General features: G+C 38.6%; 4 protein-coding genes across 5 annotated transcripts; 2 read left to right on the top strand and 2 right to left on the bottom strand.

Annotated features, from left to right (window-relative positions):
• Nucleotides 1-1,248: 1,248 nt before the first annotated feature.
• On the top strand, nucleotides 1,249-5,772 carry LOC112190627 (calcium-dependent protein kinase 28). The gene is made up of 12 exons (XM_024330078.2): nucleotides 1,249-1,935; nucleotides 2,653-2,783; nucleotides 2,940-2,981; nucleotides 3,127-3,238; nucleotides 3,397-3,475; nucleotides 3,604-3,773; nucleotides 3,919-4,045; nucleotides 4,287-4,402; nucleotides 4,501-4,608; nucleotides 4,715-4,777; nucleotides 4,984-5,157; nucleotides 5,279-5,772. The coding sequence occupies exons 1-12, from the start codon at nucleotides 1,558-1,560 to the stop codon at nucleotides 5,441-5,443; spliced, it is 1,665 nt and encodes a 554-aa protein (XP_024185846.1). The 5' UTR covers nucleotides 1,249-1,557; the 3' UTR covers nucleotides 5,444-5,772.
• Nucleotides 5,773-6,213: 441 nt separating this feature from the next.
• On the bottom strand, nucleotides 6,214-8,547 carry LOC112190628 (transcription factor bHLH121). The gene is made up of 5 exons (XM_024330079.2): nucleotides 8,258-8,547; nucleotides 7,999-8,120; nucleotides 7,629-7,756; nucleotides 7,057-7,530; nucleotides 6,214-6,917 (listed from the first exon to the last, which is right to left on the bottom strand). Exons 1-5 carry the CDS (start codon nucleotides 8,332-8,334, stop codon nucleotides 6,765-6,767), a joined length of 954 nt encoding a protein of 317 aa, XP_024185847.1. The 5' UTR covers nucleotides 8,335-8,547; the 3' UTR covers nucleotides 6,214-6,764.
• Nucleotides 8,548-8,584: 37 nt separating this feature from the next.
• On the top strand, nucleotides 8,585-13,256 carry LOC112190626 (DNA-(apurinic or apyrimidinic site) endonuclease 2). Of its 2 annotated transcripts, none has more exons than XM_024330076.2 (9): nucleotides 8,585-8,949; nucleotides 9,029-9,226; nucleotides 9,318-9,403; nucleotides 9,579-9,694; nucleotides 9,799-9,879; nucleotides 10,269-10,469; nucleotides 10,747-10,901; nucleotides 11,456-12,126; nucleotides 12,835-13,256. In XM_024330076.2, the coding sequence occupies exons 1-9, from the start codon at nucleotides 8,724-8,726 to the stop codon at nucleotides 12,910-12,912; spliced, it is 1,812 nt and encodes a 603-aa protein (XP_024185844.1). In that variant the 5' UTR covers nucleotides 8,585-8,723; the 3' UTR covers nucleotides 12,913-13,256. The 2 variants fall into 2 exon arrangements, with proteins under 2 accessions (XP_024185844.1, XP_024185845.1); XM_024330077.2 differs by having other exon boundaries at nucleotides 8,808-8,949; nucleotides 9,584-9,694.
• A 3,009-nt stretch (nucleotides 13,257-16,265) lies between these two features.
• LOC112190934 (chaperone protein dnaJ 11, chloroplastic) lies at nucleotides 16,266-17,179 on the bottom strand. Its single transcript, XM_040513593.1, has 2 exons — nucleotides 17,133-17,179; nucleotides 16,266-17,094 (listed from the first exon to the last, which is right to left on the bottom strand). The coding sequence occupies exon 2, from the start codon at nucleotides 17,078-17,080 to the stop codon at nucleotides 16,607-16,609; it is 474 nt and encodes a 157-aa protein (XP_040369527.1). The 5' UTR covers nucleotides 17,081-17,094; nucleotides 17,133-17,179; the 3' UTR covers nucleotides 16,266-16,606.
• Between the last annotated feature and the right edge of the window lie 6,589 nt (nucleotides 17,180-23,768).

The following is a 23,768-nucleotide window of genomic DNA, read 5'->3' as shown; positions in this document are numbered from 1 at the left end:
TGGACTAGTTGGTTTCCCAACTAATGCCCTTATATATTTAGGAGTTAGCTCATGAAATCTTTATTCATATGAATCATTTCACATCGTTCACAGAATCACAATTTATATTAATGCACGAATGTGACTTGTCTAGCTAGAGATTCAATATTGCCCACCTAACCCTTGATTCACATTATTCATGGAAATGGGTTCATAATTAATTTTGTGCGTAGCAAAGTGAAACAATTTTACGTACCCAATAAATTCAAGTATAGATAGAACCGTACGATAAGAAAAAAAAATCTAATAATCGATTATGATTAAGAACTCGTAATCTTTATATGCTGCTCCATATAATAATTTAGAAACCAGAAATATACAAGAGATTTTGATTTCTACAAAAAAAAAAAAAAAAGAAGAGAGATTTTGATGGTCATTTAAGATAATAGTAATTGCATCCAAACTTCTTGGCTATATTTAATTTACTCGTTTCTTTGCTATAATTCAACCGTGTGTCAATGAAATCATTTTACACTCCATCATCAATTAATTTCTTTGTCCTCTTCCGCTGCTCTTCCTATTGTTCTAATTTTAACCGCATTAATCATAAATCTGATATACTATTTAGTTTATGAAAGTTTCAAAAATTATAAAGAAAAATTGAAGTATTTGTCAAAATTTTCGCAACTTCATTTTATCAGCATCAATGCAATGTTCAAAGTATTTTTCAGAATTAGAGTACATATATCGGTATTTATTGATATTTATTGATATTACAATCAATACTCAAACTTTCTCCTACATCTTCATGAATTCAAACCCTTAGTTTGCGCCTGCTCTCATTGCATTACCAACGGACATATTACATTCTTCCTCATATTGTGGCAATTTTTTTTGTTTTCCATTTCAATATACATTCTTCACTTTCTTAAAGTCATATATATAAGGGAAAAAAAAAAACCTCCAACAGCATAAGTTACGTGTACAACTGTACGTACAACAAGAATATACCAAAATTTACCAATCTCAAGGGTTAATTTCAATCTTTACTATTTTTGTGCTCACAAACCCTATGAGTCTACCTCATCAATCTCTGATTGTTTTACGCGCATTCATGTCGTAAAAACCAAAATTGAAAATGATCTATCTGCCCCAACAACGCACGCAAGCAAAATTTAACTGTCTGATCACCCAAAACTAAACAAAAGGAAAAAAAAAAAACTGAAAACCAGGGGGAGCTTCTGCGCGCCACCACTCTTACCCCAACAGCCCGTTTCTTAGTCTGTGTTTTTGGTTTTTTGTTCTTTCTTTTTCTCTTTTGTCAAAAGAAGTCCTCTTTTGACCCAAACCTCTCTTTCTTCTCGTCTTCCTGCTATCTGCTTCAATCCTTCCTCATTATACGTCTCATTTCTCTTCACACACACCATCTCTCTGCCTCTCTCTCTCTCTCTCTCACACTTTCTCCCTATATAAAAAAAAAAAAAATCCCAATGGTTTTGGATCATCAGAACCTCTAAAAGAAAGTCTGTTCCTCTTTTTTTTGCCTCTGACCGACCCGTTGATTTTGTTGGGTCAATCATGGGCGGTTGCTTAACCACGGCCAAGGTCACCGGGTCAAACAGCAACACCACCACCACCACCACCACACCCGTCCCCGCCGTCGTCAACCACAACCGGAAACAGCCCACCAGGCCGCAGACCACGACCGCCGGAAAACAACAGGCCCACCACCACAGGACCAATGAGGCGACCAAGAAGCACAAGAGCAAGCACAGCTCACGGAAGACTGGGGTGATCCCCTGCGGCAAGCGCACAGATTTCGGTTACGATAAGGATTTCGATCGGCGGTACGCGATCGGCAAGTTGTTGGGTCACGGTCAGTTTGGGTACACGTATGTGGCCACCGACAGGGCTAACGGGAATCGAGTTGCGGTTAAGAGGATTGATAAGAATAAGGTATTCTGTGGTCTGTCTCTGTTTGATTGCGAAATGCTTGATTTCATTTTTTGTGATCTCATCTCATTTCCTTGCAATCATGAGTTTTGTTTCCTTTTTTGATTTTGGTTTAATTGGAGATTTTTGGTGGTGTTTGTTTATTAATGTGAAAGGCGAAAGTTTTGATTACGTGCTGGAGATTCTATTTCTGGGTTTGTCTGATTTCATTTTCCTTGAAAAGACTGTTAATTTCTCCTATTGGGTTTAAAGTTTAAACTTTTCTAAATTAGCCTTCTATGCAAAAAATTTGCCTTCTTTGCTTGAATATCAAGTGAAGGGAGTGATCCGTTTGATGGCGGGATGGTTAAGTTTCACTTTGTAGTGGCTGTTAGTTAGGTGTCTGAAAATGTGGCCCTCTTGAGTACCATGGACGTGTTCATTCATGTATTTTAGCTCATAATAGCAGCTGCAAGTTTACTCAAGTTTCGCGACGGCATGGTTTTTTTATTTTATTATTTATTGTATTATACTCTCTTACTCCATGGCATCTTAAGGAGGTACATCTTTCATTCCGATCTGCAAAGTATTCATTCTGTCAATTTGTTTCTTTTCAACCACTTTTAAATATGTAGTTGCATAAGCGCACAACAAGGTGTTCATTGTCAACAAAATTTATGCTTTTTTCCCTCTTTGGAGGATGTTTCATTAATGCTGGAATGATCTTTGGTTTTTCCGCAGATGGTTCTACCTATAGCCGTTGAGGATGTGAAGCGAGAGGTCAAGATATTACAAGCGCTTGCAGGCCATGAGAATGTGGTTCAGTTCCATAATGCATTTGAAGATGATTCTTATGTGTTTATAGTGATGGAGTAAGTTTCTTTTTCGGGCTTGTTTCCTGATCTTTCCATTTTCCTTCGCCTGTTCTGCTTATTTGATCTTCCTGTTTTCTGATAGATTAGATTGTTGTTTGTACTATATAAGGTTGATCGTCCTAATAATATCTTGGGTATATTCTATCTTTCCAGATTATGTGAAGGGGGTGAGTTGCTGGATCGGATTTTGGAGAAGTAAGATCCCTTGAGTCCTGGATATATTTTTTTGTTCTCCACTTCATTTACTACTCTGTAATATGGATTTCTTTTTTATGATGAAATTATCATTCTTTCAATCTGTTGTAATATTTACATCTTATAATTCTTTTTGATTGATCAGGAAGGACAGCCGTTATACTGAAAAAGATGCAGCAGTAGTTGTAAGGCAGATGCTCAAGGTTGCAGCTGAGTGTCATTTGCATGGGCTGGTGCACCGTGACATGAAACCTGAGGTATAAACAACTTCATTCACATGATCCTACAATAAAGATTCAGAAAGTTGGAGTTTAGTTCTTGAGGGACTAGCCTGCTTCCCATCCAATTGCCCCCGGCAATATCTCAAGTCATTTGTCTTTGCTGTTATAACCTTACATTTCTTCCTTGCTTGCAGAATTTTCTTTTTAAGTCGAAAGCATTGGACTCACCCTTGAAGGCGACAGACTTTGGTTTATCAGACTTTATTAAACCAGGTAAGAGTGTTTTTTATTTTTATTTTTTAAAAATGGAAAGATTTCATCAGAAAAATTTGTTTTCTGAAGTTCTGTCATTGCCATCTATTTGAAATCTATTAAGCTTTTTCCCATTAAAAAAAATGCAGGGAAGAAGTTTCAAGATATTGTTGGCAGTGCTTACTATGTTGCTCCCGAAGTGTTGAAGCGCAAGTCAGGACCTGAGTCAGATGTTTGGAGCATTGGTGTGATAACCTACATTTTGCTTTGTGGGCGACGCCCATTTTGGGATAAGACCGAAGATGGTATATTTAAGGAGGTGTAGCACATTTCTCTACTAATGACTCTTTTTCTACTGTTACATTTCTGTTTTTGGCAAGATTAAGATCTCACTTCATTATTTGCATATGTTGCCCCCTCAATTATTTGTTTAGTCTACTAATTTTCATATCTCCATGCTCCAGGTCCTAAGGAACAAGCCTGATTTTCGTCGCAAACCATGGCCAACCATTAGCAACAGTGGAAAAGATTTTGTTAAGAAGTTATTGGTGAAGGACCCTCGGGCAAGGCTAACTGCTGCTCAGGCTTTATGTATGTATCTTGATCTAAGCTTTGTGGAAATAATGCTCATTTTTATGGTACTGGAAAGGCTAATGCATTGGTTTATAAGTGATTTTTCAAAGGGTTGCTTCTTATCTTAACATTAGAAAACTCCCTATCTATTATTTTGTTTCGAGACTATTTTTCAAGTGATTAAAGATTCTTATTTGGATTGTCCAAAAAAAAAAAAAGATTCTTCTTTTGGGATTAACACGTTCATTAATATTTCCAGCACACCCATGGGTTAGAGAAGGAGGAGATGCATCAGACATTCCTATTGATATATCCGTCTTAAATAACATGCGGCAGTTTGTGAGATACAGTCGTTTGAAGCAGTTTGCTCTGAGGGTAAGAATTTTTTTTTCCCTTTTGTTTGGAGATTTCAATACAAAAAGAAAAATTCTTTCTGTAATTGAACTTTATTTTTCTAAATTGTTGTTGTCTAGGCATTAGCTAGCACACTTAATGCGGAGGAGCTGGCTGATCTCAAAGATCAATTTGATGCAATTGATGTGGATAAGAATGGTTCTATTAGTCTTGAAGAAATGAGACAAGTAAACTTTTTCACTTTGTGCTTTGAGCTTTATGATAACTACTTCTTCGGAAGTATGTTCCAAGGTTTATGGTTTGTAATGTTGTAACATGGATGGCTTATTGCAGGCACTTGCTAAAGATATCCCTTGGAAATTGAAAGATTCACGTGTTGTTGAGATTCTAGAAGCGGTAGGTCACCCTTGCCATCTTTTTTCTTTTCTATCCCTCTCCATATGAGGGGGTAGAACCACACATTTATTGTAGGATATTCTTTCCCTGATCAAGTTTTTCCTTGCAAGCTCTTTACCCTTACTGTACTTGAGGCGTGATATTCATCTCACATCACTGTTATATCAGTTTTGATATTCATTTGATTATTCATTTGCCTGATGCAGATTGACAGCAACACAGATGGGCTTGTGGATTTCACTGAGTTTGTCGCAGCAACTCTGCATGTGCACCAATTGGAGGAACATGATTCTGAGAAGTGGCAGCAGCTGTCACGTGCAGCTTTTGAGAAATTCGACATAGACAGAGATGGGTATATAACTCCAGACGAACTTAGAATGGTAGGTGTTAGTTCTTTGCATACTATCTACCTTCCCTCTCCCAGAGAGCGAACTGTGACTTAGACTTTTTGTGTTTCTATTGCTAATTTTTGCTGATACTGTTGTTGTTCCTTTTTTGCAGCACACGGGCCTGAAAGGTTCTATTGATCCACTTCTTGACGAGGCTGATATTGACAAAGATGGGAAGATTAGCCTATCAGAATTCCGTAGGCTCTTAAGAACTGCAAGCATGAGTTCACGAAACGTTACTAGCCCAATTGGTCAACGGAATTCTAGGCAGGTGTAGATTGAGAGCAATTGTTTTGAAGATTGGATATAAGAGTGTGAGGAAGATGTTCCGGTTTTCCAATTATAACCATCCTGAACCACTTTTGAACTCCAGAATTCAGCATAGAATCGTTAAAGCATCATGCGATGTTAAAGTTGGTATGGATCTGAAAAAAAAGTAACTCCACATATGATGGTTCAAAGTGTACATTCTTCTTCAAGTGTTGTGGATTACTTGGTGGTGAATTACAAGTGATGATGTGTGACATAAATAAAGTTATAATGAAAATATGGAAAGATTATAATCATTTTTGTGGTGTATGTTAATAAAAATAATTTCTTCACAGATTCCCAGTTCTGGTTTGAATAACAGAACTGACATACAAAGTCTTTGTTCTCATCTACTTTTGCTTCACCTTTGCTTGAATTACTTCTGTGGAGAATCAGATCGTCAACCCTGGTTTGGTTTAAACGTTGTAGTGCTTGCAAGTGAAATTATCTCTCATGATCTGGATAATAGAGGTTGAACTGTATTCCAGAAGAAAAGAGACGAACCAAAATTAAAAACAGAAGATTGAACAAGAACAACCGTGTGTAATTTACACAGGAATTTGCCTCATTGATAGACCAGCTTGAAAATGATGGTTAACCCTGATTCGAGGGATCAAGTTGGCCCACTTGGAGCAAAATGGAATCAACACCTTTAGCCCATCTATGATATTATCCATACATTCATCTAGTAAAAAAAAAGGAAAATACTAATGAGGTCTTCTACAAGAAAACGCGTAAAAGTTGAACCAACAATATTCATTACCAAATGATCATATCTAAGGGGTTAGGCACATAGTACATATATTTTACAAATACAAACCCTCTACATTATCAAACAGGCAGCTTGAAGTCTACGTGGGATTTAAACTACTAAAACTCTGGTTCAGACCATCTATGAACCCCTACATTGAATGCCAGAATCCAACCTTAGTTAACAATTCCCGTGGTTGTGGAAATTTGTTTCTACCAAAAGAAACACCACCTTTTCAGTCGGAGTATGTGCCAAATTTAAACTGGAATTTGAGGAATACGGAACTGAGGCTTTACCAACAGGGTGTCACAGAAAACTCAAGCTGCCTGTTAAGTTAACAGTATGAATGTATGATCCAGTCAGCAGAACAGGCACACAGAGCAACTTCATTTGTTAGTCCTACGCGAGCTCTCCTGAACAGCTTGAGATGAAGAATGCCTACTTGAAGCGCTTCCTTACGTAATACTCCTATGTTTCCTCTGTGATTGCTTATCTTTCCTAACCCCACAAGTCAGTTGAACAGTCAAACAGAACATCTTCATTTGTTAGTCTTGGGGATATCACCTACACTGTTAGACGAACTCTCCTGAACAACTTGAGATGAAGAATACCTACTCGAACAGCTTCCATCTGTAATGTTCCTATCTTTCGTTCGTGATTGCTTCCCCTTCCTAGCCCCACAAGATGACTCCTGTAACAACCAATTTGGTCATTCTTTTCCCATTTCTAATGTGTATATCATTTCTGCAATGTTTTGTATCAGACATATACGGATGTACATGAATATCTCCGCAAGTGTTGCTTCTACGAGTCATGAAGTTTAAACTAACCTGATGTGCTGAAGATCCAGGCATCTTAAGTACAAGCTCTGTTGCCACATCATTGGAGCCATCACATCTTTCAGCATTGCTTCCCCTTTGATGATCTGATGACTTGCTTTTGGAATCTTGCTTACTTGAAACATGTGAAACAGATGCATATTGGGGTTGGGGTAACGGCTGTTCTATTGGTCGATTGATAGGAGTTGGATATGAGACAAAAGTTGGACAAGAATTGGGAACAGTGGCTGGATTTTGAGTTTGATAGTAAGGAAAGGGCTGAAGCGATGGATGCATAGGAATTGGACCGGGCGGAACAGCTACAGGCATTGGATATGAATAAGGTGGAGCCATAACAACAGAAGGATCCATAGCCCCCCATGGAAACATAACCCTCACTCTTTGCTGATATTGAGCATTGAGATTCTCAATATCAGATTTTAAAGATGCCTTCTCTTCTCTTAGCTCATTCTTCTCCACTGTCAGCTGCGCATAACAAAAACAAGAATTCTTAAACATAAGCAAACAATCAGTCTTACGAGTAACAACCATGCAGACGATACATAAAACGAACATCGCCTCACCTCACGGGATTCATCATTGAGTGCTGCACACTCAGCCTTCAGTTTGTTCACATCCGACGTTAAATCCTTCAACATTTGAATTGTGTCTATAAGGATAGTGGCCTTGTCGTTCTTGGGCCTATCTGGGTCTGCATTTCCAACATAACAACTTTTTCTTGAGAATCAAGACATTGTCTCTGATAGTCTAATTTTCTCTTCTCACATACATGCCTGGCCCTAATTCATGACATACTGTCCACTAAGAGAACACTGCTCGTATCGGATAGGTAATCGATTTGGGAGTTTTGATGTTTAAACATTTCCATGTCCACGAAAACAATGCACGAAAAGAGTACGAGAGTACCAACTAAAACGTGCTACTATACCTTACCTAATGTGTTTCCCAAATCAAGAAAATGCTCATTCAGCCGATCCCTCCTCAATTTTTCACGATCAGCTTTCTGTACTTTTCTCGCAGAAACAGGGTCCTTGGTTTCTAAATCAGCCCTTTTCCTGCGCCATGATCAAATCATAAAGACCAAAACTTTATATAAGCTCATCTCCTTCAATCCAATCAAACCCTATGAGCCATGTAATTACAGAAGCTAAACCAGTAAATGTGAAAGAGAAGGACAAGTATTATAACAAACCTGGAATCACAAGCAAGAGGCTGAGACGAAGAAGGAGCTGAAACACCTGCAAAGTCATCACCTTTCCACTGATCCATGCTTCACACAAGCCCTGGCTGCAATTTGGTACTCTAGGGTTTGCTCTGCAAATTGGGAATTTGGGGTAGACAATCAGAAAATCCAAATTGGACCCAGAAAGCAGAAGCATACCAACACAGCTTAGTTCATCAGCTTTCCACAAAACGCAGATACATGGATTCCACTGCGAATTAGAATTTTAGATTTTCTGTTTTTCAAAAAAAGTGCTTTTGGGGGAGAAAGCACTATCTGAGAAGTAACCTTAAAAAACCCACCGCGTCAGCCAATTACATAGCTCCACGTACTACCTTCAACGACGCCGTTTTACCCGCCACTGGGTTTGTTTTTACCTCCAAATTTCTGCAAAAGTTAGGGTTTCGTGGACTGTGATTAGAAGGAGACGACGACGATGCTGATGAAGATAGTGACGTACAACGTCAACGGGCTGAGGCCGCGGATCGCACAGTTCGGCTCTCTTCTGAAATTGCTGAATTCCTTGGACGCTGACGTCATTTGCTTCCAGGAAACCAAACTGAGGCGGCAGGAATTGACCGCCGATTTGGTAATGGCGGAAGGCTACGAGTCGTTCTTCTCCTGCACCCGGACTTCCGAGCGAGGCCGTGCTGGATATTCCGGTAAGTTCCGGTCCAATTTCCCCAAATTTCAGACCTTTTTTTGGTTTCGGTTTTCTATTGATTGGTTTCGAATTTGAAGGTGTGGCTACGTTTTGTCGGGTCAAGTCGGCGTTTAATAGTGATGAGGTGGCGTTGCCGGTGGCGGCGGAGGAAGGGTTCAGTGGTTTGCTCGGAGAATTGGATACGGTGGCAGAAGGGCTTGAGGAGTTTTCGAAAGAGGAGCTTCTTCAGGTTGATGGAGAGGGACGGTGTGTTGTTACTGATCATCATCATTTTGGTATGTAGCTTCACATTTTAAAGTTCGAGTCTTTTTAGAGGGTTTCATTTCTTGGAAAATTGCTTACGTTTGTGGTGAAAATGTTGGCTAGTTCTATTCAATTTGTATGGACCAAGAGCTGGAGGTGACGATACGGAAAGGATCGAGTTTAAGCTCAATTTTTATAAGATGTTACAGGTAACTCAATTGAGCCTTTTAGCTTTTAAGTTTCTTTATGTTGTTTCTTTCATTTGTGCAGTTATGCATTTGATCGTATGAGCATTATGTATAGTTCAGAGTTTTCTTCATTCGAACTGAAAAATGTCGTCTTTTTGGTGTGTTTTTTCATTGATATTGGTTATTTTTGTTGTAGAAAAGATGGGAGTCTCTCTTGCGTCAGGGGAGGAGGATAATTGTAGTTGGTGATCTGAACATTGCACCCACTTGCTTAGATCGTTGTGAAGCAGAACCAGAATTTGAGAACAATCAGTAAGAAGCTTCCTTGATCTCTATGCAGTGGTGATCTGGATATTCAAAATGTAGTGGTTTATAAGAGAAGATCAGTACCTAATTTCTTGAAATCTACTTTGTAGATTCAGAAGATGGTTTAGATCCATGTTAGTGGAGAATAGAGGATCTTTCTTTGATGTTTTCAGAGCAAAACATCCTGATAGGTATAAAGCTCTTACTCTAGAGAAACACTCGTTTTTAAAAAAAATTTATTTAACAACCATCTAATTTCATTACTGAGTTGTGTTTGGTCAGTGTTCAGGGAACATGCATAGTCAGTTGAAGTTAATATTGCATTTCAGTTATTTAATCACATCATTGTTTTCTACAATCATTGTTAAATTGTCATTTCTCATATCCAAGCATAGTTCTGAATTTGGGATTGTGACAGTCAATTTTTGTTCGCTAGCATATTGAAAATGCTCTATATTATGGTCAGCGTGAATTGTTCATGCGTCCTATCTCTTTCCTTTTCTGTTTTACTATTACATCATTTTATTCCAAGTGAATTATTGTTTTTTGACATGTCTGTTCATTTTGTGTTTGTCTGCAGAAGAGAAGCATACACATGCTGGTCACAAAGTAGTGGTGCTGAAGAATTTAATTATGGCTCCAGAATCGATCACATTCTTTGTGCTGGTTTATGTCTTCACCAAGAGCAGGACCTTCAAAACCATAACTTTGTAGCTTGCCATGTCAAGGAGTGTGACATATTGACACAATATAAACGGTGGAAACCAGGAAATTCACTGAGGTATGAGATACATCTAGAGTGTTATCGAGTTATTGCGTGCCATTTCAAGAGTTTAAGTTTACAATAGAAGCTTGCTCTGTGTGTGTGTCCACCTCTGTGGATACATGGGTATACTTTATCAGTTCTGTTTCTTGATATTTTGCTTTTGTTAGTGTTTATGCTCATTCGGTTAACCAACTGTTCATCATATGTAAATACATGCATGTTTACACACATATGAGGTGAATCATGTGTATCTATCAGTTAGGATTCTACTTTAACCTTTTTCTACCCTCAGGTGGAAGGGAGGGCAGAGAAGTATCAAACTTGAAGGCTCCGATCATGCACCTGTTTACACTAGTTTACTGGAATTGCCTAATATCTGCCAGCATAGCACCCCACGTTTATCTGCTAGATATATTCCAATGGTTCGAGGTCTCCAGCAAACCCTTGGTATGAAACTATCCTTCTCCTTTTGCTGAATTCCATCTTTCCATCTCTCTCTGAACATATGTTCTATTTTTTTTGGTCATGTGAAGTATGCAAGGATATCAGTGGATAAACCCTTTATGGGGCACTTTTAAATTGGAGAAAGCAAGTGGTGCCTCTCTGTTTTATCTACTATATTTACACATATATTGAATTGAATCTGTTCTTGTTAACAGTGTTTTTCATTGATCAATTAAATTAAGCGTTTATTCTATGCAATACTTTAATATCCTATATATAGTCTGCTTTTAGTGGGATTAGTTTAGGACTTAAATGTTCATTTGACAGATTAGATTTAGATCTATAAAATTAATTATTCTTTTGATAATAAAGGTTTTAATAACAAAGTTAAAAGTGTCGGAAGAAAAGAAGAAGAAGAATATATATGGCTGAATTGTTATGACTTTGCCCACAAAAAAGCTATATATTCACTTGAATGATATGTCAACTTGATCTCACCTTTACCCCTGAAGCTGCTTCTTTATGCGTATTCTGACGGAGCCCTTAGTCCTGTGCAGTATCATTGTTAATGAAAAGAAAAGTTTCTGAACAAGTGGATGAAATTAACATTAAAGAGAGTTGTAGCGAGACAGAGACAAGCTCGCCTGACCAATTTGGCACACCCTGTTCTTCCTCGAGCCAAGACTTTGGATTCCTCAGTTCAAGTACAATTGAGTGTTCCAGCAGTTTTGCTAATGAGGCTGCTTGTAACACCTTAGTTACTTTAAGTAGTGAGCCTACCAAAACAAGGCCAGGGAATGAAACTAAGAAAAAAGCAAAAGGCAGTCAATTGTCCCAACTCTCATTGAGATCATTTTTCCAGAAAAGTTCAATCCCTAGCAAGAGCACCCGTGCAGACACTGGGACTGAATCAACTCAGATAGATGTTTCAGAATCTAATCATTTGCCAAATGAAACTCCCATGCCAGCGAATCAAAGTGGCAGTGTAGAGCAGTGTGTATTGCACTCAAGCGCATCAATTCAGGATGCAGATCAAGATGAACTCGCTGCTTGTTCTTTGAAGAAAGAGAAGAATAGTTTAGCTTTACTGGAGTGGCAAAGGTTACAGCAAGTCATGCAGAATAGCATACCACTTTGCAAGGGTCATCGAGAACCTTGTGTTCCTCGGGTTGTGAAGAAACAAGGTCCTAATTTTGGTCGCAGATTTTATGTTTGTGCACGTGCTGAGGTACTTCTCATAAACTCAAATAACAGTGGCAATTTGCAAATGTTTCCATTCTGTGAACTATATGGTTAAGGATAGGAACCAAAAACAAAAGAGAAGTTAAATCATACTCTTGCATTAGTTAAGGAAAAAGATGGTTGAGGATAGGGGCTTTTGTACTTTTTTTTCTTTTTTTTTTCTTTGAAATAAAATCCAATAGGTGGTGAGCCGTCTAGGCTACTCCTCTGTTTATTCAAAAAAAAAAAGTTGGTTGAGAATGATTCAGTACGGTAATGTGTACTGATGCTGTAGGTGAAGCACAACTATCACCCTAGTTCATACATATTTCAGTTTTCCATTACTTTCTCAGACATATTCATATTCACTTGATGGTGCAATAGTAGTAAAACATCTGATAAAACTTTTTTCTTCCATGCCATTTGAATATACTGCCTTTAGTAGTTAGAGCTTAAAATGGGAAAGGCCGAACTGCTGAATCGGCTGTACCAGGTCTCTCTCCAACACCTTGGACACCAACAGTGGCAAGCACTCTATGTACTGAAACTAAGTTGCTTGTTTCAATAAATTCATAGATTATTAAAAGAAAGTTTTGGACTATTATGTTCCACGTCTTATTGTCTACTCAACAATGATGCTTTTCTTCTTTTATATGCCGAGTGCAAGAGGCAACGGGAGATGAACTAACTAGTGGCATATGTTTTGTTCTTGCAGGGACCTGCATCAAATCCTGAAGCAAATTGTAATTATTTCAAATGGGCCGCTTCAAAACCTCGAAACAACAAGGGATGATGGTGATTCAGTTATGCAAAGCAATGACTAATTCATGTCGAGCTGCTATTTTCCTGTGTCGCCTGCTCTTCCAGCTGCTGGATTGGTGCCCCCTCTGGTTACGTGAAATTTTATAGTTGACTTACTCTTGGGAAATGAAAGTATGGGGCACCGATTTTTCTTCTCCACCATGCTTTGTGACGGGAGAGATAGACGCATGATAGAGAAGATGCATAAGCTCCTACTGTATAACGACGTTTTTCATTTCTTCGGTTTATTATATCTACTCAACGCAGATGCGAGTTGCCCTCTCCATCACTGAAAGTAGAAACTTGCACATTATTAGTAGTTTAATTTTTTTGCTCGTACGTAACTTAAGCATGATTATCCAAACTGTGATGCAAGCAACACAACCAGTTACAATCCAGAAAGATCAAATGGCTATAAACAAATAGTGCTTCAACATCACGAACGAATAGTCACAAAAGATGTCTAGGCTCTATCATAAAAAAAGAACTGATAAGGTGACTAAACTTCCTCCATTCAAAATGTCGGGGGTCAATTAACAATTTAACAAGGTTGATAATTAAGTGCGGTCATCGTTATTGCGCAAAATTTTGGTTAACTAAAACTCATAAAAGATAATGTCAAACGCATCAGCAACACCATCATAAAGATAAACCTTTGGTTAAGTTATAGATATGTTTTGAATCATTATCACACTCTTAAGGAAGGTTTGTGTAACACAATTCCAATAAGAACATGCAAGTTGAATCACAAAGTCATCTTATGCCACTTGAAATAAGCTGTCCTTCTCAACATGATGGTATTTAGGGATTAGGCAGACACCCAATTTGTCTTCAGCTTTGCTTATCCGAATATGGAAGGATATCTTTGGATAATTGGACAGTGATAATTGAACGAATCTTAGAGCTCAAAAATTTTCAGTACTTGCCAATCATCCAGATACAACCGTATTATTCATCATAAACTAGAACAGTGGTACGATCTCATTATTGGTTTGTTGTACCACAGGAGCATGATAATAATTTGGAAGCGGTGCGATTTGTTATGTTTCAGTTATTTTAATAATTAATATAATAATTAGACTCCGTTGGTTATAACGATTGATTTTAATAATTAGTGTAACAAATAGACTCCTTCAGTTTATAACTTTATATATCACTGACTCCTCCGCACATGTCTATTAACTTTTATTTTTATTTTTTAAACTTAAAAAAATTTCAGTAGTTTCTCTCCTCATTTTAAGGAAGTTTATCCTTTTTTCATGGGAGGTATTTGCAATCTTTTGAAATATGATATAGTCAATTGACTATCTTATCCTCATATAGAAATAATTTTTTTTATTAATATCTATATTATGTAAGGGCATATATGGTAGTTCAAAAATTTAATCATTCCCCTCAAGAATTGACTTAATTATATAAGATGTTAATGATGTTATATAATGAGATCAGTTAATCGGTGTGTACTGCTTAGTTCCTTGTATTACCAAGGGATATGTAACCCACAACAACACTCAAGCTTGAAGAGGCTTCCCCGAGCAAACAGCCGGCATTAGGAAAAATGGAGAGAAAAACTAGTTATTTTTGCTTTACTCATAAACTAGTGGACTTTTTATCAAATGGCTCTTGCTTGCTCAAAATGCTACCAACATTGCACATGCATCCTATACTATTATATTTGTGACATCAATGATTAATATCTTCATGGATAATATCCAAAGGTGAAGCTGAGAATGGGGAATGCCTCAAGGCTCAAACTACGGAAATTGAAATTGGAGGAGCTCGTAAGTCCTAAGTTCCTACTTCCTAACGTCTAACTCTAAGGTAGCTTTCCAGCCCATGAAAGATCTAAGCTAGCTAGTGGTTCATGATCACTTGTTGGGTCCCTTGCCAATATTAATATATCTTGAATCAAATGGATTTGGACTCTTTGTTGTAAATTGAATTGATTCAATGTTGGGTTATATTGCCAAATCAAAGCATGATAAATTGATTGAGAAATTAAGCCTAACTAACAAACTATGATGCTTAAGCTACACTATTGCGTTGGTCCTCATCTTGGCCAAGATTTCAAGGAATAATAATGCTGTGAAGGTTACAAGCTAATCCACGGTGTTATATGGTTTGGGACATTAAAATGGACTTCATTATATGAATTAAGCATATTTGGCCTTTCATCCATATATCTGGTTAGTGTTATATTTGTAGGGTTACATATGATATATAATTATAAATCCATTGGATCCATTTTCCTATTATTGTGAATATTTTTCTTTTGATCGGTCCATCTTATCCATTGTCTACAGATAGAAGAATCTGTACACTGCTGGCAATGTCACAAGAATGGTGAGCATTACACATTGTTGGGAATAATAGATGAGTATGATGGAGTGTATCCACAACTCTTAGGTGGATGGTGCTTATAAACTTCAGACATTCATCCACCTACAATTTGAATAAGATGACTTAAACAATGAACTTCTAACCCCAAATGGGGTCTATCTAATGGGGTCAGAAGATTATTCATACCCATTTTCAAAATGAGGGAGGGGATAATATTTCACCATACGTTTGATCTGGTATTACTTCCTAATAGTAGTTTTATGATGACTAAACTTGTATAGATCGATCCCGAGCTTAACTCAAAGATTCATAGTTCACTCACTTGTTTTGTGTGTTCTCAATTCTGTCGAAGTTGTGAGAGCTCATGGTTTAATCATTAGCATTTATCCTCTTTTAGAAACTAGAAAGTGTTTGGAACTCGTTAAATTATGGAGCTCATAGCCTCCCAACACATTTGCTTAAACACTAGTTTTACCCATAATATAAGGATTTTTTTAATTTTCAACTCCACCATATCCTCTATCGACTGATTCGACTCCCATATCTTAATTTTCAATCTCTTCCTCTTTCATCGTAAATGCAATTAATGTTGTTTGCAATGTGCCTCGTAAATGCAATTAATGTTGTTTGAAATGTGCCTCATACATTGAGCTAATCGTGCAGTTCTAAATTCCTATAGTCTAGAGCACTATATTATACATTTTCAAGAGCTATCTAATAGACCCCTCCAAGTCACTATCAATCTTTCAGTTTCTTTTTCTTTAAAAAGAAATGTTAAAAGAAATTGATAATTGTGCGCACCAAGTAAGTATCCATTATTGTCCGATATTGTACGTATCCATGCATGTTTTAATAAGTAAATTTCATTGAAAAAAAAAAAAAAAGTTTTACAATTTTGCCAGAGGCCAAACATGGCTTTTACTCTCTTAAAACCCCGCTCGAAACAGAAATTTAATGCGAAATAAAAACAAACACCTTAATACAATTATATAACTTCTCGAGATATTGAGTTCCAATCACATCTGTTATATATTATCATAATATTTCACAAGAAACCTGAATTTCACCGGGAAACCAACAAAAAATTTGGTTGCCTTTCTAGTCATACAACATAGCTAATTACAGTAATACACAAATTTTTTTTTTGTTTTCTTTGGAATTTTGGCTCCACCGCTTGTTTATCACCACAAACAAACACCGAGACCATCATGATCAAATATTCAACGGCCCTGATTGCAGTCCTTGTTGCGCTTTGGTTCATAAAACTATTTACATAATTTCTTCGAAAATTGATTAATTAGAACTAGTGTGTATGATTTCGCTACGTTACCAGGTGAGTCAACTCGCTACCAGCACTGATCGGTCTCCCAATTCCGGCCAGAATAGTATCTAGAATAATCCGCCGACAACGGCCTGCTCCTCCGGAACATCTTCCGGTCGTACTCGGCGCGCTTTTCGGGGTCGGAGAGGGTGGAGTAGGCGTCGTGGATCCTCATGAACTCGTCGGCCGACGAGTCCTTCCGCTCCATCGCCGCCACGTCGGGGTGGCAGACCCTCGCGAGCCGCCGGTAGGCCGTTTTGATCTCGTGACACGTGGCGGCGGCGGGGATGCCGAGGATCTCGTAGAGGGAGGCGGTAGTAGTCGTCGTCGTCGGAGGGGTGAGATACGACGCCGTGGAGGTCTCGTCGGAAGCGCAGGCGGCGGAGGCGAAAGCTCGAGCGGGATGGAAGCGGACACGTGGCGGCGATATGGGGGAGGGAGTGGCGGAGAAGAGCGGAGCGGTGAAGAGTGAGTAGGTTGAAGAAGGAGCAGAGAGCATGGTATGTGGCTTTTTTTTTTTTTTTTTTTTTGAGAATGTGTATGCGGCTTTTGTGTGAGGAATTGTGAAATTTGATAGGAGCGACCGAGCGAGTACGAGGGAGGTGTTTGGATTTATAAGTTAGGGACTTCGGGCTTTCGGGTTTGGGTTCGGGTTCGGGTTCGGGTTCAGGTTCGAGACCCCTAGGTTGAGAAAATGCTTATCCAGTCTGTGGCTTAGGTGTAATGTTGTGATGCTGACTTGTGAAGCAAGCTAAGAATCCTATCCCAAAGCTACGTTTTTGGTGACAATTAAAATTCATAATAAATGGGGGTGGATATTAGTTGGATATGAAAAAAAAAAAGAAAAAAAAAAAAATTGTATCGGTGTCTTCAAATTTGATTTGTATAGGTTCATCTTGTTTTCAATGCTTTGATTACAACTCTATCTCGAAAGCTTTGCTTAGGAGATTAATACTAACTATTCGTTCAGAAATTAATCGTGTTGTGGATAACTGCAGGGTTTATATGATTAATATTAACTCTATTCAAATTCAATACATATATTGTAAAATAAATATTGTAGCTTATCGCTTGTTATACTCTGTAATAATATTCGAACATAACATGATGCTCAAAATGTTCTCAAATTTTTTAATAATACTCAAAATTTACATATTAAGTCAATCTTAATATTTATGTCTTCAGAGTTTCAATACTTTATAGCATTTTAAAACTTTCGCACTTTCATTTTTTAATTTTTATGTAGACTTTTGTAACCAATCAAAGTTAAGGATGTTGCTCTACTTGAGATCTTCTTTTCTCATTCGGCATTAGCAAAATCCCCAAATTGGGAGGGCAATGGATAAATTTGATACTTTCCAATAGCCAGTTGCCAGTAACCAGAGATAACAATCATGACTCGATGCCACCATGTCCTTATTCCATTGCAAACAGAATATGGAAAACTAGAACACGATTAGTCAGCAGATCAGACTCAGAAGAAAAATACGACAATTCCATGCCAACTATGTCAATCACTAACAGTGTTTCAATGATGGTGTCGCATTCGATAATTAGGCACCACTACAAATTACGGCTACAAAAGGAAATAAAAGCGGGATCTCGCGTCCACTAGATAATAGTGGAAGAAGAAGTTTTTGTGTAGAACAAGAAGAAGTATCTTTTAACCTCAAAAGCCAACAATTCCAACAGTCTCGCAATGTTTTTCTCTGTTACTTTAGAGGCGGCGTGAAAGTAGTTCAAACTGGTTAGGTAGTTACCTTTGCAAATGAGCAAAGAATCTAATGCCAAAATCCAATATGATGTGAGGCACAGTTTTGTTCTAATTGTTCTTCTTTTTTTAGGAAAAGATAACTTCATTAATTTATTCATGGTCAGAAGGCGTGTACAGTTTTGTTCTAATTGTCTTGGTTGATGGTGATATGAAGAAATGTTAATAAATTGGAGGTTTTTTTATTTGGTCCTTGACTCAAAGCACCAAAATGAGGAAAAATTATCTCACTTACCCCAGCAACAACAACAGATTTTTATTCTCAGCTACACATTTTAACATAAAAAGTCAATTGTACCCTCAATCAAATTAATAAACTACCCATATGCCACAGTCTCTCTCTCTCTCAAATTTGCAGGAATGTTGGTGGAAGCACTGAGGTGCCGGCGAGCCGATTTACACTTTATCGGCGACGAGACCGGACTCAGCTTCATCGGCAATGACGAATTGGACCTCAACTTCCGCTTCTGAGGAGCCAAATCACCGCTGGATCAGACTACCTCCTCGAGCCTCGACGCTGCTTTCTGATTCGACCTCAACGCTGCATCTGAGAAACTGGAGTAGAGGACGCCCTTACAACAGTGGCTAAAGAGAGGTTTGATCCTCTGTGATTTAGAGGCGACGAAGGAGTGAGAGTAAGGCTGGGGATGTGGCAGGCGGGGATTAATCGTAGAGGGAGGTGATAAGCGGAGGGCTGAGGCGGGGCGAGTTGCGGTGGCGCGGACGGGAAGAAGCCGGAGCGAGTTGCGGTGGCACGTCTTCACGACTTCACAAAAGGGAGAGAGTGTGTGGGTGCCCAGAACATTTTTTGGTTGCCCAAATCACATTTTCTGTTTTGCTGACATTCAATCACCAAAACAGAAATATCTGAAGCTACAGAGATGCAAAGAGGGTGAGACCAACTGCAGATGAAACTAGACTCAAGGGCTTACCTTCTACTAAAATTTCATTGAAAAATCAATTCTGAGTCAAAAACCATTGGCCTCCAAACTCACTGATCTGTTCTGCAGTTTTTGTTGTGCCCTGTTTCTAACCTCTATCACTTGGAACATAAAATATGAAGGTAGGAAGGTTCAAATCAAAAACAGTTTCTCCTGTAAACAAAGGACATATGAAGACGCATCTTTGAAAAATTTTAGCTCCAAATTGCTTTGGATGTAGAAGGTGTAACTTCCCAAAGTCACTCTACAGTAGCTATCTCTGTTCTGACCTCCATGCATTGACTATTAAATAACTAGAGTTCCAATAACTCAAAGGGGTTGAAATTTTGGCACATGACAATAGACATATAGGAGAATAGCTCCAGAAAATTTCAGCTCAAATTACCATGTAAGTCAGAAGTTACAGTCACCCAAAATCAACTGAACTTTCTAGATAGAAACTGCACACTACTACATTCTTGCTTTCTTCACACTTCAAACTCTGGACACCTCCCATCCTCAAAAAAGATGGCTAAATAGCCTTATTGATGCAAAATAAGTAAGAAAATTTCAAAACTACCTAGGGATGTCCCTAGAAGCGCTTGTTTTTAAAGACCCCAAGCCGGTCTATGAAACTTGGTCTCTTCAAGGTGACTCCTTCTTTCCACCACCACCCACACAAGCTTTAATAGAACTAGAACCTCCACAAGATGGTGCAAGGAACTTGATATTCACCGGAGTGTTCCACTCAAGATACCTTTTCTTTTTCTTCTTGTCCAACCCACAAATCTCCCTTATTGTCTTGAATTGATTCTTTTGCTCCTCGCTCAATACGAGATTCCCATTCACATGTATCACATCAAGAGTAGAAATTGCAAAAACTTGGCAAGGAGATGAAGAATTAGTAACCAATGGCTCTTGATTGTAGTGTGGGACTTGGTTCAATGGGCCAAAAAATCTATCTCTCTTTGCTTCATTGGCCTTGACCAAGTTAATAGAAAGCACACTTTTTACCACCTCCAAAGGGTAAATGCGTTCAAGCATCTTGAGTAATACTTTTTCTCCCAATACCTTCATTTTGATAGTGTCCTTTTGAACATTAATTTTTATCTCTACGGTCGCCATAAAAGGTCTACCAAGAATGATAGGTATGCCCTTGTCACTAGGAGGTAAGTCATCCATATCCAACACCATCAAATCCGTCAGTAAGTAGAACTTGTCAACTTTGATCAATACATCCTCAACAACACCCATAGCTCTAATAATGCTCCGGTCCGCAAGTTGCAAGTATATAGGAGTAGCTTTAGTAGGCCCTAGATCAAGTTTCCAAAAAGTCTCAAAAGAAATAATGTTAACACTTGAACCAAGGTCCATCAAAGCTCTATCAAAGACTTTTTCACCAATAGTGCAAGAGATATTAACGCTCCCCGGATCCGTGAGTTTTGGCGGAATCCATCTTTGCAAGATAGCACTAACCTCCTCACAAATTTCAAACCGCTCATCATTCTTTATCTTCCTCTTATGGGCGCACAAGTCCTTTAGAAATTTTGCATAAACCGGCATTTGTCGAATGAGCTCAATCAAAGGTATATTGACATTGACCTTCTTCAAAATATCATGCACTTCGGACATCAAGCCAAATTTCTTCTTTTTCCCACCCTTCTTCACATTTTCCTTTTTTGGCACATTAGGGTAAGGAAGTTGAGGCTCCGGTGTAATCAAATCAAGAGGTGGATCAAAGGTGAGGCTCCCGGTGGTGCCCCTAAAGGTAGTCACTGTCCTTCTAGGGTTCTTAGCCTTCAAGGCCTCGCCTAGTGATGAATGGACCGGACCATTCTTATCCCTAGAGCTACCATAAACATGTAAGTCTTCCTCCTTATTCCTTCCCCCTCCCCCCCCCCCCCCCCCCCCCCCTCCTTTTTTTTTTTTTTTCTCTTGTAGTAGATGGCTCAAACTCATGAGGAGTGGGTCTAATATCATTAAGAACCTTCCTAGAGGTGTCATTGGGCTTAGATGGGTCCCTAGCCTTCATGGCCTCACCATCTAATCTTGAGGCAGAGATATCCACATCCCTAAAAGTGTTCTTTTTCAATAAAGCTCTTTCCTTGCCACTATCAATCAAACCATATTTTCTAGCATCATTCTCAAATGACAAGAAATCATAACCACTATCAAGAATAGCTCATCTGGAAGGTACATTTTCTTCCCATTCGGCTACCTTATCCACCCCCTTATTTCTTCATTTTGCATTTAAAGTCACATCACCGACTCCATATTTATCGGAAGGTACATTTTCTTCCATTCTGGTCTCATCCTCCTTATAATAAAAAGAACCGTGATGTGTATGCAATTGATCATCAACACACGGCCAAGAGGTACATTTTCTTCCCTCTTGGCCCCATATGAATGCAAATCATCATCATTCACAAATAAAGGATTTCAGTGGAAACTAGAAGATGAGGGCATGTAAACATGATTATCATATACCTTTCCCGAATGTAAAGTGGTGACGACATTACATTCATGGACTTTTCTTCTTGGATTTGACTCCGGTTGTGAAGGTAAGGCTCATTGTTGACGTGTGCTAAGCTCTTTGTCATTTGACTCAATTGAATCTCTAACTTTCCCACACATTGTGCAAGTGAACTTTGACATTGAGCGAGAATACTAAGAGTTTGATCGGTCTTCGCTTGGCTTTATATAAGACAAGTATGACTTTGAGCTAGGGCAGGCAATATATCATCCATACGAAACTTCTTTGGTTCCGGTTGCAGTGCTTGCCTATTTTGAAATCCGAGAAGAGGATTTTGTGTAGGATTCGCACCTCCAAATGATTGGGAACTTTGACCAAACCTTTTAGTATCATGTGGGGCTCCTCCATAAGCATGTGTAGCACCAAAAGATGGCCCTTGGCCTTGAGAATTGTAACTAGATGCTTGCTGTCCATAATGATTTTGTCCATCAAATTATGTATTTCCATGACCGTGGGGACTAAAAGATGAAGAATTAGGGCCTTTATTCCTTCCATATGAGTGAGAACCACCTTGGTGTGACGTCCCGAACCCGAATTCACCGGTTTACTAGTCATTTGGACGGTAAACAACTTTTACTTTCACTTTTACTGTCATTTCAATGCTTTTAGGGGGCCCTAAAAGTTGACTTTTTGTTCGGGTCAAAATTTGAGAAAATTTCCTTTATGAAAGTTGTAGAGGACGTTAAACCGAGCGCGTGCATATGTGGTACGTAAAAATCAGAGTTCGTATGCAAAAGTTATAAGCGAAATGGTAAAGTTACTGTTCATGATAAGTTTCTATAAATAGGACGAGTTACTGTGGTAAGTTTCCATTTTCGGAAACTTACCGAGCCCTCTCCTTTCTCTCTCCCCGACTCTCTCTTCCTCTCCGACCTCGTCACCTTCGTCCGGCCATAACTCCTCCATCCGGTGACGGATTTTGACGTGTAAGATGTCGTTGGAAAGCTCTCTTCCTTCTCTTGATTTCTGGGTTTGTTTCGTAGCTTAATATGAACTGTGGAAGGCGCAGCAACGAGAAGAAGATGACGGTCACTGTAGCATTTTTGAGGCAGCGTCGATATTTTCCGATTCCGGCAGTCTCCGGCCACCAAATTGGCGTCGAAGGTTCGGTTTTTGACATAGATCATTTCCCCTAAGGTCTTTCATTTCAATTTGCAGTGTAGAGGTCGAATTAACAATTTCAATTTCTAGGGTTCTTGGAGTTTTCGGGAAAAATTTCACCGGCCTAATTGGAGCTCTTCCAGGTAAAATTGGAACTTGTTGTAGTTGAGAAAGAGGTTGGGTTTGTTGAGTAGATGGTGCTGCCAAATTTTGGTGGCCATCTGAGGTGGTTGCCGCCGGCGCGTGGGGCCCACGCGCTGCCACTGTTGGTGGCGCGTGGAGGCGTGTTGGGCTGCGTTTTAATTCCAGTTTTTAGCCCATTAAATCCTATAAATATTGTAGAGCTTGTATATGAAATTTGGTGAATTTTGGAGAAGCTTGGATTTAATTATGAATTTTTGAAGTTTAGGGTTTCGATTATCGAATTACGAGAATCCGGCCGTCGGATATCTCTCGGTTCTGCCTTGGAACCTTTAAATTAACGAAATGGTATTAGTGGTATAATTTGGGTTGCATCCGAGGAGAAGTGGAGATGTAATTATGAGGATTTGATTTTGAGAATCGTATTTAATTGTTGAATAGTTATTCACGGAAAATAATTGTATACAGGGCGACGTACCGAGCTATTGCTCGACGAAGGAACTCGTATGCATGGTCGCCTAAACAGTATTGTGAGTGGACATTTGTTTTTAAATTAATTCCGCATGCAGTATTATTATTATTTTCTTCCAATTGAGATTTAATTATGTTTTGAATATTTGAGATTTAGTTTATCGAGATTTATTTATGGATTACTAGATTAGTATTGAAATTCCTTCCCGAGGGCTTTTAGTAAATTTTTGAGATAGTCATTCATGAGTTA

This window comes from Rosa chinensis, chromosome 2 (genome assembly GCF_002994745.2).
Source record: "Rosa chinensis cultivar Old Blush chromosome 2, RchiOBHm-V2, whole genome shotgun sequence".
Classification (NCBI taxonomy): Eukaryota; Viridiplantae; Streptophyta; class Magnoliopsida; order Rosales; family Rosaceae; genus Rosa; species Rosa chinensis.
Note: the sequence above shows the minus strand (reverse complement) of the source record. Positions and strands in the feature narration are given on the sequence as shown.